At 44.0% G+C, this 19,471-nt stretch overlaps 1 protein-coding gene across 2 annotated transcripts in view; it reads left to right on the top strand.

The window, feature by feature from the left end:
- Positions 1-384: 384 nt before the first annotated feature.
- The window catches only part of NDFIP2 (Nedd4 family interacting protein 2), a 71,036-nt gene continuing 51,949 nt past the window's right edge, over positions 385-19,471 (top strand). The window contains exon 1 of one of the 2 annotated variants that reach the window (XM_063444683.1): positions 385-674. In XM_063444683.1, coding sequence (XP_063300753.1) covers positions 633-674 — 42 coding nt within the window. In that variant the 5' untranslated portion in view covers positions 385-632. The remainder of the gene's footprint in view (positions 675-19,471) is intronic. The other variant, XM_063444684.1, reaches the window with a different exon arrangement.

Below are 19,471 nucleotides of genomic sequence, written 5' to 3'. Positions count from 1 at the left end.
GAAACACTGCATTGTTACAGTTGGGCACACATATAATATTAACAATACACATCTACGACTACATGTAATCACAGTCAATGTAATGGAAATCAGTCCTACATGGTTACACATTATGATGTTAATTCATTAAATGTTAGTGAATTGAAGATTTAGTGTTACACTGGCCAAGCTGTGCCCATAATGGAGAGTGTTGTTTTGTTCAGACTGTGTCATTGTGTTTTGCTGCAGTCCTGCGTTAAGTGAATACACCTTCCTCCACCTCTATCGATAAGGCTCCAGTGAGGTGTCAGAGCAGGCCCTCCCATGACGTCATCACTGTGCGCCGCTGGTGATGGAAACACGGAAAAACAAGATTTTCCATGTATCCATGACAACGTTGGGCTCCGCCCCGCGGGCGTGGCCAGCTGGCGCTGTGTAGTGGTTGGTAGAGTGGAGCAGTGGAGCGAGGTAACACACAGGAAGAGACAGAGGAGGCTAACATACAAACAGGAAGCGGACAGACGGAGAGAAGCGGCACACGGAATAAGACGCCCATTGATTAATCGATCGATCCCGGGAGCGCGGAGAGCCGCACACAGAGACACGGGAAGCGGGGCTGGGGTACTGACCGCGGTATACACAGCCCGGGAGCCATGGATCACCAATACCTCCAGCCTGCCAATCGATACCAAGTGGTAAGAGCCCGGTGACGTCACGGTGATGCCGTAGGTGGCCGTGTGGGTGGGTGGGTGCTCGGTGTGCTCCTGGCAGTGCGCTGTGGGCCATCTTATGATGATGGAGGAGGAGGAGATGCAGTGAGATTCTCGCATTTCATAGACCAGTAACCCCGAGCATGGAAAATTATATTACTGTCTGGAAACCTATAAAGAGCCTCTCCACATGACTTAGTGTGTGTGTGTGTGTGTTATGTGAGGTGTGTGTGTGTGTGTGTTATGTGAGGTGTGTGTGTGTGTGTGTTATGTGAGGTGTGTGTGTGTGTGTGTGTGTGAGCTGTGTGTGTGTGTGAGCTGTGTGTGTGTGTGTGTTATGTGAGCTGTGTGTGTGTGTGTGTTATGTGAGCTGTGTGTGTGTGTGTGTTATGTGAGCTGTGTGTGTGTGTGTGTTATGTGAGCTGTGTGTGTGTGTGTGTTATGTGAGCTGTGTGTGTGTGTGTGTTATGTGAGCTGTGTGTGTGTGTGTGTTATGTGAGCTGTGTGTGTGTGTGTGTTATGTGAGCTGTGTGTGTGTGTGTTATGTGAGCTGTGTGTGTGTGTGTGTTATGTGAGCTGTGTGTGTGTGTGTTATGTGAGCTGTGTGTGTGTGTGTTATGTGAGCTGTGTGTGTTATGTGAGCTGTGTGTGTTATGTGAGCTGTGTGTGTTATGTGAGCTGTGTGTGTTATGTGAGCTGTGTGTGTTATGTGAGCTGTGTGTGTTATGTGAGCTGTGTGTGTTATGTGAGCTGTGTGTGTTATGTGAGCTGTGTGTGTTATGTGAGCTGTGTGTGTTATGTGAGCTGTGTGTGTTATGTGAGCTGTGTGTGTGTGTTAGTTATGTGAGCTGTGTGTGTTAGTTATGTGAGCTGTGTGTGTGTGTGTTATGTGAGCTGTGTGTGTGTGTTATGTGAGCTGTGTGTGTGTGTGTTATGTGAGCTGTGTGTGTGTGTGTTATGTGAGCTGTGTGTGTGTGTGTTATGTGAGCTGTGTGTGTGTGTGTTATGTGAGCTGTGTGTGTGTGTGTTATGTGAGCTGTGTGTGTGTGTGTTATGTGAGCTGTGTGTGTGTGTGTTATGTGAGCTGTGTGTGTGTGTGTGTGTTATGTGAGCTGTGTGTGTGTGTGTGTGTTATGTGAGCTGTGTGTGTGTGTTATGTGAGCTGTGTGTGTGTGTTATGTGAGCTGTGTGTGTGTGTTATGTGAGCTGTGTGTGTGTGTTATGTGAGCTGTGTGTGTGTGTGTGTTATATGAGCTGTGTGTGTGTGTTATGTGAGCTGTGTGTGTGTGTGTTATGTGAGCTGTGTGTGTGTGTGTTATGTGAGCTGTGTGTGTGTGTGTTATGTGAGCTGTGTGTGTGTGTGTTATGTGAGCTGTGTGTGTTATGTGAGCTGTGTGTGTTATGTGAGCTGTGTGTGTTATGTGAGCTGTGTGTGTTATGTGAGCTGTGTGTGTTATGTGAGCTGTGTGTGTTATGTGAGCTGTGTGTGTTATGTGAGCTGTGTGTGTTATGTGAGCTGTGTGTGTTATGTGAGCTGTGTGTGTGTGTTATGTGAGCTGTGTGTGTGTGTGTTATGTGAGCTGTGTGTGTGTGTGTTATGTGAGCTGTGTGTGTGTGTGTTATGTGAGCTGTGTGTGTGTGTGTTATGTGAGCTGTGTGTGTGTGTGTTATGTGAGCTGTGTGTGTGTGTGTTATGTGAGCTGTGTGTGTGTGTGTGTTATGTGAGCTGTGTGTGTGTGTGTGTTATGTGAGCTGTGTGTGTGTGTGTGTTATGTGAGCTGTGTGTGTGTGTTATGTGAGCTGTGTGTGTGTGTTATGTGAGCTGTGTGTGTGTGTTATGTGAGCTGTGTGTGTGTGTTATGTGAGCTGTGTGTGTGTGTTATATGAGCTGTGTGTGTGTGTTATATGAGCTGTGTGTGTGTGTTATGTGAGCTGTGTGTGTGTGTGTTATGTGAGCTGTGTGTGTGTGTGTTATGTGAGCTGTGTGTGTGTGTGTTATGTGAGCTGTGTGTGTGTGTGTTATGTGAGCTGTGTGTGTGTGTGTTATGTGAGCTGTGTGTGTGTGTGTTATGTGAGCGGTGTGTGTGTGTGTTATGTGAGCGGTGTGTGTGTGTTGGTCCTGTACTCCTACCGGTCCATAGATTTTCTTTAGATCAAAATAACTAAATTAGTAACTGCATGATTTTCAGTTATTTCTTTTTGTAATTACTTTAAATATTTAAAAATTGCAATCTAGAATGGAACCACACATCTCTCAATTTGTAAATCATTGGTTTGTTGTTTTGTATACTTCATCCAATAGTGTAGTGTCGCTCTGGGCATCCCTCTCCCCCCCCCCCCCCCCCAACAAGGCTATTCCAAAAGTGCATGTTTTGATGCATAGCCAGATATGTACTTAATGGGACACTATAGACACCCAGGCCACTACATGTCACTGAAGTGGTCAGGGTGCAGTGGCCCTCTCATTTTAGCCCTGTATCTGCCAACATTGCACAGAGAAAATGTGTTTGATTCCAAAAAATGGCACTGGAAACGTCCAGCGCCTTCTAAATCCCAGTGATTTAGTGCTTTCCTATAGGGGAGGCCTAATGTGCCCGGGGGAATTAGAATTATTGTCAATTTGGGAGATGGCATATTGCTAATTGTTGCTTGCATGCAGGAAGCAGGAACGTGGGAATCTATGCTCTGATCAGCCATTAAGTCTTTACCCCTTAAATTTATTTATTTTGTTTAACAAATTAGAGAGATTTAGTAAAAAGGAGAAACAAAAATGTTATATTAAATTTAGTTATTGTTTCTTAAAGGACCACTCTAGGCACCCAGACGACTTCAGCTTAATGAAGTGGTCTGGGTGCCAGGTACCTCTAGGATTAACCCTTTTTTTTATAAACATAGCAGTTTCAGAGAAACTGCTATGTTTATAATGAGGGTTAATCCAGCCTCTAAATCCTCTAGTGGCTGTCTCATTGACAGCCGCTAGAGGCGCTTGCGTGCTTCTCACTGTGAAAATCACAGTGAGAGCACGCAAGCGTCCATAGGAAAGCATTGTAAATGCTTTCCTATGCGACCGGCTGAATGCGAGCGCGGCTCCTGCCGCGCATGCGCATTCAGCCGATGACGTCGCGATCAAGATGGAGAGGAGGAGGAAAGCTCCCCGCCCGGCGCTGGAAAAAGAGGTAAGTTTAACCCCTTCCTCTCTCCAGAGCCCGGCGGGAGGGGGTCCCTGAGGGTGGGGGCACCCTCAGGGTACTCTAGTGCCAGGAAAACGAGTATGCTTTCCTGGCACTAGAGTGGTCCTTTAAGTGTTGAGATACAATCCTTGGGGCTAGATAATTTTCCTTACAAGGAAAGGTTAAAGGAACTTAACATGTATACCTTGAAGGAAAGAAGAGACGTGGGGGATACGATAGGAACATTTAAATACATAAAGGGAATCAACACAGTAAAGGAGGAGACTATATATTTAAAGGACCACTATTGTCAGCTCAATGAAGTGGTCTGGGTGCCAGGTCCCCCAGGTTTTAACCCTGCAGCTGTAGACATAGCAGTTTAAGTGAAACTGCTATATTTACATTGCAGGGTTAATCCAGCCTCTAGTGGCTGTCTTCCTGACAGCCGCTAGAGGCGCTTCCGCGAAAGTCGCATTGAGTAATGCTTTCCTATGGGCAGTTTCATTGAGCCACGCGTGCTCCAATCAGGAGCTGATGTCGGAGGGGGAGGAGAGGTCACCGGCGCTGGATTAAGGTAAGTGGCTGAAGGGGTAAGGGGCTGAAGGGAGGCCCTGATGGTAGGGGGACTTAACAACTATATAGTGCCAGGAAAACGTTTTTTTGTTTTGTTTTCTTGGCACTATAGTGGTCCTTTTTAAAAGAAGAAACACTACCAAAACAAGAGGACATAGTCTTAAATTAGAGAGGCAAAGGTTTAAAAATAATATCAGGAAGTATTACTTTACTGAGGGGGTAGTGGATGCATGGAATAGCCCTCCAGCTGAAGTGGTAGAGGTTAACACAGTATAAGAGTTTAAGCATGCGTGGGATAGGCATAAGGCTATCCTAGCTATAAGATCAGGCCAGCGACTAATGAAAGTATTTAGAGAATTGGGCAGACTAGATGGGCTGAATGGTTCTTATCTGCCGTCACATTCTATGTTTGTATATTAAACTGTTTCATGTTAACATGGAATAAACATATGTAAGTGTTTTTTACATCTTGTGGAGATATTAAAAACCAAGACAAAAAAAAAGTGGACAGGGTTTGACAAATCTGAGACCGCTAAAAAAGTTATAATACAGTTTTTTTTGTTTTGTTTCTTTTTTACTTGCAAAATTTAATTTTCAACGAGAAAAATGCAATTCTTAAATAGACACTACAGTCACCAGAACCACTATAACTTAATGTCACTCTGACACGTGCACACACATTTTCTCACAAACTTTCTCTCAATTTGACATGTTTGTTTTAATTTAAGTCCACCTAGCCTCCCTTCTTTTGCGGGGCTGCTCTCTAATATTCCTGCAGTTCCTCTCTGCTCCCCTGCACACTTTCTGTAGTGATACTGGGGCTGTCATATTCCGGCTCCCTGGATCACTAAATAGCATGTATGCTTTGCTGCATCAGCTTGCCTGCTTCAATGTTCCTTACAGTGGCCGGCCTCATTGCTCCGTCTGGCTGACAAATCCCAGGCACCAGAGTGAAATTTCTAGTAGCCTTGGTGTCTAGGATTTGTCAAGCCCTGATTTAGGAAATTAGAGAAGTTTAGGAAACAGAAGAAGAGACTGAAAAAGATATAGCTCACAAAACCACAGAGAAGAATAATTTGAAGTTTAACAGGTAAAACAAAAAAATATGATCAGATTATGTGTAAACAAAAAAATGTCAGGGCACACTTGCAATTTTGTAGGGAGGAATTTAAGAAAAGCCTCAAGATTAAGGTATTAACTTAAGTAAGGCGGAAAGACTTGTTCACAAAAATCCTCCCTCATGTGATGCTTTTAAAAAAAAATAAAAAAAAAATTATAATACAGCCACCACTTACGTTTTATCTAGCAGTCCTGAAAAAAACTCTTTGAGCCTTTATTGATAATTTTAGCATAGCAAACAAAGTACCTGCACTCAGATTCCGAGACGCGGGTAGAAACTGTACAAACACAGAGTAGCCTGTGGGAATACATTGGACAGACAAGGTTGACTAAGCAGGAAGTCTCAAAGGTCATTTTTGGCCCAGGGCTCTTGTAAATTGTTACGTACAAAGTATTTGTGAGTGGCATTCTTTGTTAGAATTATTTTTCGGAATTTAAGTATTAAAAGCCAGTAGTTCTTAGTGGCCAAGAATTTCTGATCGTTTCTAACCTTGTCATTATCTGCCAGTAGTGTTTGCTCACATAGATTCTGATTACAGATTGTCTACTTGCTGGTAAAGCACGGAAACATGTGCCGTTGTCGCAACAACACATTGATAAAAAGAAAAAAGGCTTACCCTGAGCATGGATACTTCACTCTGTGATTGATCTTAGCGAGAGATATTGGCAGTATATGTAATATTTAAAAGGAACACTATAGGGTCATGAGCACAAACATGTATTCCTGACCCTATTATGTGTAAAAAAACAAAAACAAAAAAAACACACATGATAGTCCCCTGGCTCCCCCTCAAATAATGTTATTACTCACCTTATATCCAGCGCCACTCGGGTCTGGCAGCGCTGACTCTGTCCCTGATCTACCTCAGTTGCTGACATTATCAGAATGGATGATTTCAGCCAATCCAATACTTGGATTGGTTAAGATTGTCAATTCTGATATTCTCGGCCACAGAGGTGGATCGGGACTTGGACCAGTGTCGGCAGACAGATGCAGCGCTGTAAATAAGGTGAGTTTTTTTTACTCTAAGTAATAGGGTGATGGCCACCTAAATAGTGTTTTACATTATAGGGTCAGAAATACACGTTTGTATTCCTGACCCTTTAACCTTTGCACTCAAAATGTAGTGAATGCCACATGTTATGCTATCATAGCCTAACTGGAAAAACTCTTAAAGTCAGCTATGCTTCTAATTCAGTTATTTTAGATTTAAATTTTGAAACGTACTTTGAATTCCTGACAATTCCCAAGTGTCATTTAATGTATTATTCATATTTGAAGCACATGGAAAAAAATGGATCTACAATACAATAATAACAGAAACAAACATAGCATAATACTGTTGACTTGTAAGGGGGAGTGGAAGTATAAATAGTAATTCACACTCACAAACCAAAATTGATTGTAGGCATATCTTATAAGGTGATGAATATCTCAGGATAGGTGGACCATCATAATGTGCATAGAAGGGAATAGAAAAACAAAATGGTGCAGAGTATCTTGGTAAAAAAATACACTTTAATATTAAGGCACACTTACAGTGTTGTAGTGGCAAACAGGTATATAAAATCAACCGGTCTCAGGATCACAAGATGAATCGCAGGATCAACTTAACCCAGTCAAATAATGTAAAATGATAAGCCCCTTATTGATAGTGTTCCAGGGTTTTTATTGTTTATATTAGGCTGTTTTATTTTCATTTTACATTATTTGACTGGGTTACGCTGATCCTGTGATCCTGAGACCGGTTTATTTTATATGCCTGTTTGCCACTACAACACTGTAAGTGTGCCTTAATATTAAAGTGTATTTTTTTACCAAGATACTCTGCACCATTTTGTTTTTCTATTCCCTTCTATGCACATTATGATGGTCCACCTATCCTGAGATATTCATCGCCTTATAAGATATGCCTACAATCAATTTTGGTTTGTGAGTGTGAATTACTATTTATACTTCCACTCCCCCTTACAAGTCAACAGTATTATGCTATGTTTGTTTCTGTTATTATTGTATTGTAGATCCATTTTTTCCCATATCTATTGAGGACCCGGAGGAGTCCTTATCTGCTATACATTTAGTTCAATGGTAACTGTTTTGTTGTCAACTATTACCCACTAAGAGTGTGTCCTATCCACTAGGAGGTGAATCTGCACTTTCTATATTTGGTTATATATTTGAAGCACAGTCAGCTGCTGACATTCACACATTTTCTTTTGCTAAAACAGTTTTTACATAGTTATCGCGTGAAGATGGTAACAATGAAGGGCTGCAAATTGTCAAGGAAATGCTGGCAGATGTTTGGGTATCCCCAGTTTTTTACACATGCAAATGTGGTGGTTATATATCTGGAGAACTGTATTAGCATCAGTTTCCCAGAGTACAGTTTGCTGTGTATGTTTTTTCTGTCATATGGTGGCAGTCACATATGGGTTTTGCTCCTCCCTGTGGACAAGACTTTTAACAAGCTTAATTAAAAAAGGATCCTCCCCCTTTGGGTATAAAGGCTCAGACCGCAAAACCTACCCCAGTCTTCTTTCTTGTCCCGATAGGGATGGACAGGACTTCGTCGTTGGTGAGACACACAGGTTGCTGTCTGGGGGATCCGGTCCGAGAGCTGCCCGGGTGGTAAGCTGAGTGGCCCATGCTCCGTTTTCTTAATCGTTACGGAGCATACTGAGGTCTGTAATTTATGCCGAGAAAGTTTCCGGCAAATACTTCCGGGAGGCGGAGCTTGCTCTGAGCAAGCGCACAGCGGTGGAACGCACGCCCGGGTGGTGTTTGCGTTCCACCTGAGCTTCCGGGTGCGCAAAGACGCATGCGCAAACGGAAGCTTAAAGAGATATTGCAAAAAAAAAAAAAAAACGCGAAAATTTGATTTAAAAGCTGTGCTAGTACCCACTGACAGCATGGTGCAGATCAGAAGAGGTACGCCGTGTCACCTGCCCCCCCACACGGCTCAGAGGTATTTTGAGGTGAGATTTACAGAAAATAGATCTTTACTTTGAAATACTTTCTGAAGGAGAAAATACTTTCTAAGGAGTATCCGTTTAATTTTTTTACAGATATGTCTAGTCCACCTGAGATGGATAAAGAGAAACTAACTCCCACGCCTAGAAAGGCTACGGTGAAATCCAAACATATTGTTTGCAGCGAATGTGCAACTCCCCTCCCAGACGGGTCTAGGAAGAAAATATGCAGTTTGTGTACTGCAAACTCGTTGGAAAGAGAGAAGCAAAAGGATATGCAATCTTTCCTATCCTGGTTCCAGGAGAGTTTGTCCCAGACCTTGGACACGATTAAGGATTCTAAGAGGGTAGAAGCCCCCAGTCAACGAAAGATCAATAAAAGAAAAAGAGATTCCTCTTCTGGATCATCTTCAGGGGAATGTTCTTCTTCTGTCGAATCAGAGGATTCGGGTTCCTCATCCAGTGAACCAGTGGGTTTTCCATCAGAGGCAATCCGTAAATTTGTTAAAGAAGTGAATCTGACCATCCTACCTCAGGGAGCAGAAAATCCTAAGAGAGGTTTTTTTGTTCAATAGAGCCTAGTTGATTCTATTTTCAGGGAATGGAAAAACCCGGAAAAACGTGCCTTTATTTCCAGACACTTCAAGGACATCTTTAAGCTGGCTAGCGACGTTATGTGGGAAGATCTCCCAAAAGTTGATGTTCAGGTGGCACAGATTGCCAAGAGAACCACGATCCCTATTGGAGAAACTGCAGCATTAAAAAATCCCATGGATAAGAGAGCCGAAACCTCGTGTAGACGAGCTTATCAGACAGCCGGTTTCCAATGTAAAGCCCTTCTGGCAGGGGCAGCAGCAGCCAGAGCGAATGAAGTTTGGCTAAATCTAGTACAGGAAAATTTTTCATCTGGCCAGGTGGTTGATCTTAGTCACATGTTTCAGAACATGCATTTAGCGAATGAATTCCTTTTGGATATGTCAGTAGAAGTGATAAAATTGGCCTCCAGGATCATGGGTTTGACTTCGGTGGCAAGACGTGCCCTATGGTTGAGGTCTTGGTCGGCAGATACGGCATCCAAGGCAGTCCTTTGTGAACTTCCTCTGGAAAAGGCTAAATTGTTCGGCGCTCCCTTAGAGGAAATCATACGTCAGATGTCTGAAACCAAGAAGGCACTTCCTCAGGATCGAAAAATCTCCTGGAGAGCAGGCTACAGGAATTATCAATCCAGGGGTAGACGACCCTTTCAGGAAAGACCACACTATTTTCAAAGAAAAGAAAAGAACCGAAAATTTGAACAGAGTAACGAAGTCAAGAGAAGCTTCAGAGACAAAGGGAAGCGTTTTTGACGCCAGAGGTGTAGGAGGACGACTCCAATATTTTTTACCGACATGGGAACAGACCACAAAGGATCCTTGGGTTCTAAGGATTATCCGAAAGGGACACAAGATTGTTTTTCTGGAAAAGCCAAGATCAAGGTTTCTACTTTCATCCTACCAGTCCAGAAAGAAATCTCGAGCTCTAGATTGTCAGACCAGGCTGCTTCTTCACAAAAGTGTAATAGAAAGAGTGCCACAGAAACAGGAATTTCGAGGAGTCTATTCAAGACTGTTTCTCGTTCCAAAACCGGACCACTCATTTCGGCCCATTCTGGATCTGAAGAGGATAAATCAGTTTATCCCTTATCACAGATTCCGTATGGAATCAATCGCATCAGTTTTTCCCCTATTGCAAAACGGAGACGTTATGGTAAAAATCGACTTAAAGGATGCCTATCTTCATGTTCCGATAGCCCCTACTTCAAGGAAATATCTAAGATTTGCAATAAGAAGAAGAAGTCACACCGTGCATTTCCAGTTCAGGGCTCTACCTTTTGGTCTTTCCTCCGCTCCAAGGATCTTTACCAAAATCCTGTCTCCTCTAACTGCTCGTTTAAGGGAAAAGGGTGTTTCAATTGTCCCATATTTAGACGACTGGCTACTGGTGGCACATACCGAAGATCAACTGCACAAGGATCTGCAGATCACTATAAAGTTTCTTCAGGACCATGGTTGGATTTTGAATCTAAAAAAATCAGTTTGCATTCCAACAAGAGTAATAGAGTTTCTCGGGTTCAAGATCGATTCAACCACCATGTCAATTTTTCTGCCCAGACGGAAGAGAATAAAGATCCGAAGATCGATTTCCAACCTCCAGAGAATGAAAAGTTGTTCATTCAGAGAGGCCATGAGTGTGTTAGGGCTTCTTACGGCCACTTTTCCCGCAGTCAAATGGGCAAGATCAAAGGTCAGACCTTTACAGTGGAACATCCTGACGTCTTGGTCAAAGAAGGAGGAAGATCTAGACGAAAGATTCCTACTGTCCCCTCAGGTGAAAGAACAGCTAGATTGGTGGATAACCTCAGAGTGCCTGTTAAAAGGCTTGTCCTTTCTACCAAAGGTCTGGCTGATAGTCACCACAGACGCTTCAAACTCAGGTTGGGGAGCCCACTTGGGTTCCACCATGTTCCAAGGAAAATGGTCTTCCAAAGAAGCAGAGGAATCCACAAATTTCAAAGAATTGTTGGCGGTTCTGTATGCTCTTCATCACCTCAGACCTTGGTTACTTCAAAGAGCGGTCAAGATACAGTCAGACAATCGTACGGTAGTCTCTTATATCAATCGACAGGGAGGAACCAGAGCGAGAAGGCTTTACAGTCTTTGTACAGCCGTTATAGAATGGGCACAGAGAAATCTGGAAGACATTACGGCGGTCTACATAAGAGGCAGCGACAATGTTATAGCCGACGATTTGAGCAGGGGAAAGTGGGACCAAAAGGAATGGTCGCTAAACCCGGACGTATTCAGAATCCTAACTGGGAAATTCGACGTACCAGAAGTAGATTTGATGGCAAGAAGATCAAACAAGAAAGTTTACCACTTCGCCTCCCTATTCAGAACGGATCAACCCAGTTGGATAGACGCTCTATCAATAAGGTGGGATTTTCAGCTGGCTTACATCTTCCCACCTCTGCCCCTGATCCCAAAGGTTCTCCTCAAGATACGAACAGACAGGGCAAAGATATTGGCAATAATCCCTTATTGGCCAAACAGAGTCTGGTTTGCCGCCCTAAAAGAGATGACCATCAGCTATTGGGAACTTCCCATGTCAGCTCATCTCATTGTGAACAGGAACCTACCCTTGAAAGTTCTAGAGATGTTCAGATTGACGGCTTGGCTACTGCAAGGCTGATCCTTCGAAGCAAGGGATTGCAGGATGAGAGAATAGCTGTCTTACTCCGCGCCACTAGAGTATCGACTTCTAGGATATACTGTAGAATTTGGTCCAAGTTCCTGCACTGGTGTAGGGATCACCGGTTCCCGATCTTACAACCATCAATTGATAACATTCTTCAGTTTTTGCAAGAAGGCTTTGACGCTGGCCTGGGAGTCTCTACTCTCAAGGTCCAAATATCAGCTTTGAATTTTTTTTCTTCTAAAGGATCTGGCAGCAAATGTTTTTATCAGAAGGTTTTTTAGGTCTATCAGCCTCAGGAGGCCTCCTAAACGATCAGTGTTTCCATCATGGGACTTAGCCCTAGTCCTTCAAGCCCTTAGTGCTACCCCGTTTGAACCTTTGGAGGAAGTTCCTTTAAAAATTTTATCTCTTAAGGTTTTGTTTCTGGTGGCCATCACCTCAGCCAAAAGAGTGGGAGAACTTCACGCCCTATCCTCTTCAGACGAATTCACTATTTTCCATGAGGACAAGGTGGTTCTTTACCCGAGACCTTCTTTTCTGCCTAAGGTTTTATCTTCAAAGAATGTGAATCAACCTATTATTTTACCTTCCTTTTTTACTGCGCCCTCATCCCTTCAAGAACACAGATGGCAAAAATTGGACGTAAGAAGAGCGTTACGTATATATTTAAACAGAACAAAGGAATTCAGAGTGTCGGATCACCTGTTTGTTAATTTTCAGGGTCACTTAAAGGGTAAGGTATCTTCCCGTGGTACTTTATCTCGTTGGCTTATTCAGGCTATCGATTTGGCATATTCTTCCTCAGGTCTTCAGTCGCCTGCTGCTATCAAGGCCCATTCTACTCGAGCTATGGCTACCTCATGGGCAGAAAGGGCACTTGCATCTCCAGAAATCATTTGCAAGGCAGCATGCTGGTCATCTTACAACACCTTTATCAAGCACTACCGGCTAGACATTTTCTCTGCCTCTGAAGCTGCCTTTGGGCGTAAGGTGTTACAAGCCGTCATGGCTTAGGTCCCGCCCAGAGGGATTCTTGCTATATCCCATATGTGACTGCCACCATATGACAGAAAAAACAGAAATTTTTACTTACCGTAAATTCTTTTTTTCTTAATATGGTGGCAGTATTATAACCCTCCCTCTTTATTAAAGTAATTTTGCATTGGATATTGGATTTGTCTGGTTTTCTTTACTTGTCACGTACTGGGGTAGGTTTTGCGGTCTGAGCCTTTATACCCAAAGGGGGAGGATCCTTTTTTAATTAAGCTTGTTAAAAGTCTTGTCCACAGGGAGGAGCAAAACCCATATGTGACTGCCACCATATTAAGAAAAAAAGAATTTACGGTAAGTAAAAATTTCTGTTTTCATTAGTAAGAGTAAGTGCAGGAAAGTTAGCTGTATTATCTAATACCCTCATCTCATGAATACATGATGTGTCCAGATGTCACTGCCTGAACTGAAAAGGAGTGATGCACTAAACTGGTGTTTTCACATCTGCAGTATTATTCAGTGAGATATAATGCATGTATAAGCTCTAATGTTTACCTGTATGATGTAGGGTTTTTTTTTTTTTTTTTCCTTAAGCCTTTGAGTAGCGGACTTGTGGCCAACACATTACAAATCGATATGTAGTAAGCATTCCTGGTTATACAATGTTTGAAGAGGAATTGGTACTTCAGGGATTTTTAATTTTTTGTGAGGTCTGAAAACCAAAATTAACTCTTTAACCCCTTAAGGACGCAGCTTCAAAAACTGGACTTACCCTTAAGGACACAAGCATTTTTTGCATTTTTCTTATTTATTGCACCAACACATGTTATATATCGTTTTTTAAAGGACAAAAAGGGCTTTAATCTGATGTGACATATACATATATAAATTCTTATTTATTATAAAAAAAAAGCAAAAAAAATCAAGAAAATTGTTTTTTTTCCCACAGTTTAGGCAATAACGTGTGTATAATAAGTGCAGCTTAAAGGGACACTATAGTCACTTGAACAACTTTAGCGTTGGGGGTTACTGTGCCGGCCTAATAGCCTTAAAGCAAACTTTTTTTCAGGGCAATCCTGTACACCATTACAGCGTTAACTGGTTAAATGTAGAAATCCACATATCTATCCTGGAACTGGGTGCCTCCATCTTGGTTTCTTTGCAGTCATTGTTATAAAGGTTACACTTTACAGCCATTGAACAAAGTGCAAGAAGAAAAAGTGTGTGTGTGTGTGTGTGTGTGGGGGGGGGGGGGGGGGGGGTTGTCACATGGTAAACATTTAATATAGAGTTTAAAAGAAAACAGAATCATATGAAGAAAAGGTCAAAGGTCAGAGAATCATATGAAGAAAAGGTCAACACAAGTTATAGGTGATTTTCAATGTTGTATTAAATAATGTAAATTTTTGAGAAGTGACCGTTTCACCTTAAAGCAGCTCTGTCATGGCTAAATCCAGTTTAATTGTCCCTCTAGTCACCCGCAAATGCCCCTGAGCCCTCCATTTTGTGCCCGGACCTAGGTCCTGGCCACCGCCATCTTTGTGTGGGTAGATGCAGTCCCTGTGGGACACGTCATCTGCCCACACTAGATAGCGCTGTGAAATTCTAGTGCATGCCCAGTTAAACACTTGGGCATTCGCTATGGGAATATCGGTGTTCATTTGTTCGTTCTTTCAGTTTATTAGAAGGAGGTAGCTACTGGCGCGCAGTCGTCGTCCTAGCCAAACCCGTGAACTGCAAGTGGGGGCTATGCAAATAATTGGGGGACTCCCACTTGGCCCCCCACCCATGAGCGGCGGTTAGGGGCCTTGAAAGACAATGGGGGGGGGGAAGGAAACCTATTGTTTCCCCCCCCTTCTGGCCCTCATACATGGGTGATGGGTGGGGGCCCTAAATGACAATGGGGAACGACCTATTGACCCTAGTCATCAAAGACCCTAGTCACTCTCCCACACAAATAAAATAAAGCCCTACTCAGGGCTTCCCAAACTTTTATGGGCCGAGACCCACTTTTCAAAACGGATATATATATATATATATTACCGTTTTGAAAAGTGGGTCTATACACCCACACACAGATACACACTGACACAAAAGGACACGCAGAGACAGGAGGTGAGGGTGACAGTGTGGGAGGGAGTGTGTGTACTGGTAACAGTGTGGGAAAGGGTTACAGTGGGCAGGCAGGGGGAGAAAGGGTCACAGTGTGCGGGGGCAGGGGGAGAAAGGGTTACAGTGTGCGGGGGAGGGGGGCAGGCAGAGAAGGGGTTACAGTGGGTGGCAGGCAGAGAAGGGGTTACAGTGGGTGGCAGGCAGAGAAGGGGTTACAGTGGATGGCAGGCAGAGAAGGGGTTACAGTGGGGGGAGGGGGGCAGGGAGAGAAGGGGTTACAGTGGGGAGGGTAGGCAGAGAAGGGGTTACAGTGGGGAGGGTAGGCAGAGAAGGGGTTACAGTGGGGAGGGTAGGCAGAGAAGGGGTTACAGTGGGGGGAGGGGGGCAGGGAGAGAAGGGTAGTAGCGGAGCTGCAATATTAAATCCCAAGATCTCCGCTGGTATAGAAGGTAATCCAAAGTAAAGCGCTGGAAAAGAAGGCAATATCCCAAATCCCCCAGTAACCAGACGAAACACCGTTCAGGGAGTCAACTGACAAATGTTATTCACGGCTCCAGGAGTTAACTGTCAACTGTCAACTTTATTCACGGCTGTTAGCCTATGCATGCCCTCTTTTCTAAAAACCAAAAAAACTTTTTTACACCAGGTTAACACAGCTATTTCAGACAACCTTTAAATGTTCTGCAATATGACCTAAAGTGGCTAGGTTTGCCACAAAGGGGTTACAGTGGGGAGGGTAGGCAGAGAAGGGGTTACAGTGGGGAGGGTAGGCAGAGAAGGGGTTACATTGGGGGGGAGGGGGGCAGCCAGAGAAGGGGTTACATTGGGGGGGTAGGCAGAGAAGGGGTTACATTGGGGGGGTAGGCAGAGAAGGGGTTACATTGGGGGGGTAGGCAGAGAAGGGGTTACATTGGGGGGGTAGGCAGAGAAGGGGTTACAGTGGGGGGGGTAGGCAGAGAAGGGGTTACAGTGGGGGGGTAGGCAGAGAAGGGGTTACAGTGGGGAGGGGAGGCAGAGAAGGGGTTACTGTAGGGAGGGTAGGCAGAGAAGGGGTTACTGTAGGGAGGGTAGGCAGAGAAGGGGTTACTGTAGGGAGGGTAGGCAGAGAAGGGGTTACTGTTGGGAGGGTAGGCAGAGAAGGGGTTACAGTGGGGAGGGGGCAGGCAGAGATGGGGTTACAGTGGGGAGGGGGCAGGCAGAGAAGGGGTTACAGTGGGGAGGGGGCAGGCAGAGAAGGGGTTACAGTGGGGAGGGGGCAGGCAGAGAAGGGGTTACAGTGGGGTGGGGGGGCAGGCAGAGAAGGGGTTACAGTGGGGTGGGGTGGGGGGGCATTGTTTGGGCTCTGTGCCCTACCTTCATTAGACATCCCTGGTGGTCCAGTGTCTCCCTGGTGGTCCAGTGGGGTAACTCTTCGGTCTGAGCTCCGTCAGGTGCAGAGCTGCAGACCGTGTAATAAAAGTCTTGCGAGCTCCCAGAGTGTTGCCAGGGTGACGCTCTGGGTGCTTGCGAGACTTCTATCACACGGTCTGCAGCTTTGCACCCGGCGGAGCTGCAGACCGGAGCTGCTGGGCAGACTGACTGGAGGGAGCCCGGCGGCATACAGGGCGGCCCTGGATGTGTGGGTCAACGCGACCCACTGGGAATCGCCCTGCGACCCACCAGTGGGTCGCGACCCACACTTTGGGAACCGCTGCCCTACCTATTCCCCTCACCCTAAACATAGTGAGGGGGGAGACCATAAAACGAAATACCTGTAAATATAAAAATACTTACCATTTGATGTCGTCTTTTTTTCTAAAACCTTATTTTTTTTAGCCTAAAAAAGGCAAAAAAAATAAATAATAATACCCGTCGATCTTATCAAATAAAATAAAAAAAATAAAAAGCGCCCCCCAAAAAAATCTAGACGCTGAAAAAGTAATCCATCTTCACCCAGCGAGGGCACATCCCAGACTGAGCTCCGCAGGGCGGGGAAAGGCTTATAAAGTCTTCCTACACCCTGCAATTTGACTTGGCGTGCTCTGATTGATTGGTTTAAGCCAACCAAAGTGTTCTGACAGGTAAATGAAGAGACTGACTGGTAAGTCTCTACATTTACCTGTCACAGCACTCTGATTGGTTGGCTTGGAATCAAACCAATCGTAGTGTTCTGAGTCATTTTACACAGTGTGGGAAATTGCTGTGTAATTTGACTCAACCCTATGATTGGTTGAACCAATCAGTGTGACAGGGTCCCTCCCCCGCCCCCACCCACACTCTTATGTGGGCCAGGGGGACCCTATGTCCCTGTTTAGTTGAATAGCCCCCACACGATGTCCCAGCACTAGTTAATAGATGCCCTACCATGGGGCGATTCATTGTGTGTTTGTGGGGGGGGTATTTTTTTTTTTGTTTGTTTATTTATTGTTTTTACTACAGGCTGCTTACTGTTTACTAGACATGCCCCTACTTGCGAAGGCGGCAGATTAATTACGAATACTAAGTAATCTTTACTTAGTATTAGTGAAGTTGGCTGAAAGACCAATTTAGCTCTTTCAGCTTTTTGGTAGATAGCTCCCTAATTCCCACGGTATTGGGGAGCTATCTACTAAGTGGCTGCAAGATGCAGCAGCAGATCGGATTGGAATTTCATTCATTCAAATTAAATTTCGAACCGACCTAAAAGTACTGAATGTCGTCCTAACATGAATAAACATTGTTAGGAAAAAATTCGGTAGTTTCACCGACGTCCTGTCTAAATGACAGGACATTCGTGAATGCTGACAGGAAGCATCGCGAGATCATGGAGGAATAGTGAGAATTGTGGGAAATTGCTCTGACCACAGGAAATGGAGCACCCTTTGCTCCTCCGCTGGTCATAGCTGGTCAGGCGTAGGAAAAATTCAAAAGACAAAGTAGTCCCTACTTTATCTTATGTTTTAAAGAAAACTAGGTCAGATGGGAAGAAACGGAGAAGAGGAAGTGATTAAAGAAAGGTAAGTTCGGCATGACAGTGCCACTTCAAAAAACATCTGCCTAAATAGCACAATCGGCTCTTTTGTGTCAAGAGTAGACACAAAAGTATGAAGAGCTGATAAACAGAACCATTATGAATTGTTAAATGACCACTTCATCTTAGTGAAGAGGTCTGGGTGCAGTGGCCCTTTAGTTTTAACACTGCAGTTGTAAAGCATTGCAGGTTTTTAGTAACCTGCAAATAAAGCACTTTTTCATTAGGAATTCAGGTTTTTATACCTAATTCAATACTGTTCCTCTCAAATTATGAATTTACTCTACTCTCATTTATAGAACTCTATGCAAAATTGACCATAAAAGCTTATGAATAATTTATCCTCATTATCACAATGGCTTGCATTTTTCATTCAAGAGCCTTATTAGTTGACGATTGTTGTAGGAGTTTTGCGAGTACTTGTATAATTTTTACCGGACTGATAGAAGCTTTAAAGACAGCTTTACAAAATAGCATTTGAATTATTTTGTTGACTATAAGAGTCTCTCCCTGCGGGTAGTATTTCAGAAGGTTGGTACTGTATTTTTCCTCAAATCTACTCTTGAGAATTTTGCACTCACAAGCATTATCTGTTTATCCATTTCATTGAGTCATAGATGAGTTTATTAATTTTTTTTAAATTGACAATTTTTATTGAATTTCCATAAATGAAAACATGTAAAATGGGATACAAAAAAGAAAAGTGGGTAAGGCTACCGTTGTGATGAAACAACTGAATGGCAATACATCTGTAATAACTTGTGACATTGTCTCTAACATCTGTTGTTGTCTAATCATATTCATGAACCGTGGTGGTGGTCCCTCACTCTGTCCAGACCAAGGAAACTTTTCAGTTCGGTGGAAACCTGTATGCAGTGGTGTATTCTGGTTTTGTGCTGCCCTAGGCAGGACAAAACTCAGGCGCCCCCCCCCATCCCCACCCAACCCTTCCACGCGCCACCCCCACCCAACCCTTCCACCCTGCCCCACATTCTAAATACACACACACACATATTCACTGACAGAAACACATACTCACTAACAGACACTCATTCACTAACAGGCAAACACACTCACTAACAGACACACACTAACAGACAGGCACACACTGACAGACAGGCACACACTGACAGACAGACACACTAAGAGACAGACACACACTAAGAGACAGACAGACACACACTAAGAGACAGACAGACACACACTAAGAGACAGACAGACACACACTAAGAGACAGACACACACTAAGAGACAGACACACACTAAGAGACAGACACACACTAAGAGACAGACACACACTAAGAGACAGACACACACTAAGAGACAGACACACACTAAGAGACAGACACACACTAAGAGACAGACACACACTAAGAGACAGACACACACTAAGAGACAGACACACACTAAGAGACAGACACACACTAAGAGACAGACACACACTAAGAGACAGACACACACTAAGAGACAGACACACACTAAGAGACAGACACACACTAAGAGACAGACACACACTAAGAGACAGACACACACTAAGAGACAGACACACACTAAGAGACAGACACACACTAAGAGACAGACACACACTAAGAGACAGACACACACTAAGAGACAGACACACACTA

This window comes from Pelobates fuscus, chromosome 1, assembly GCF_036172605.1.
Source record: "Pelobates fuscus isolate aPelFus1 chromosome 1, aPelFus1.pri, whole genome shotgun sequence".
NCBI classification, from domain to species: domain Eukaryota; kingdom Metazoa; phylum Chordata; class Amphibia; order Anura; family Pelobatidae; genus Pelobates; species Pelobates fuscus.
This window is presented reverse-complemented; position numbering and strand designations above follow the sequence as displayed.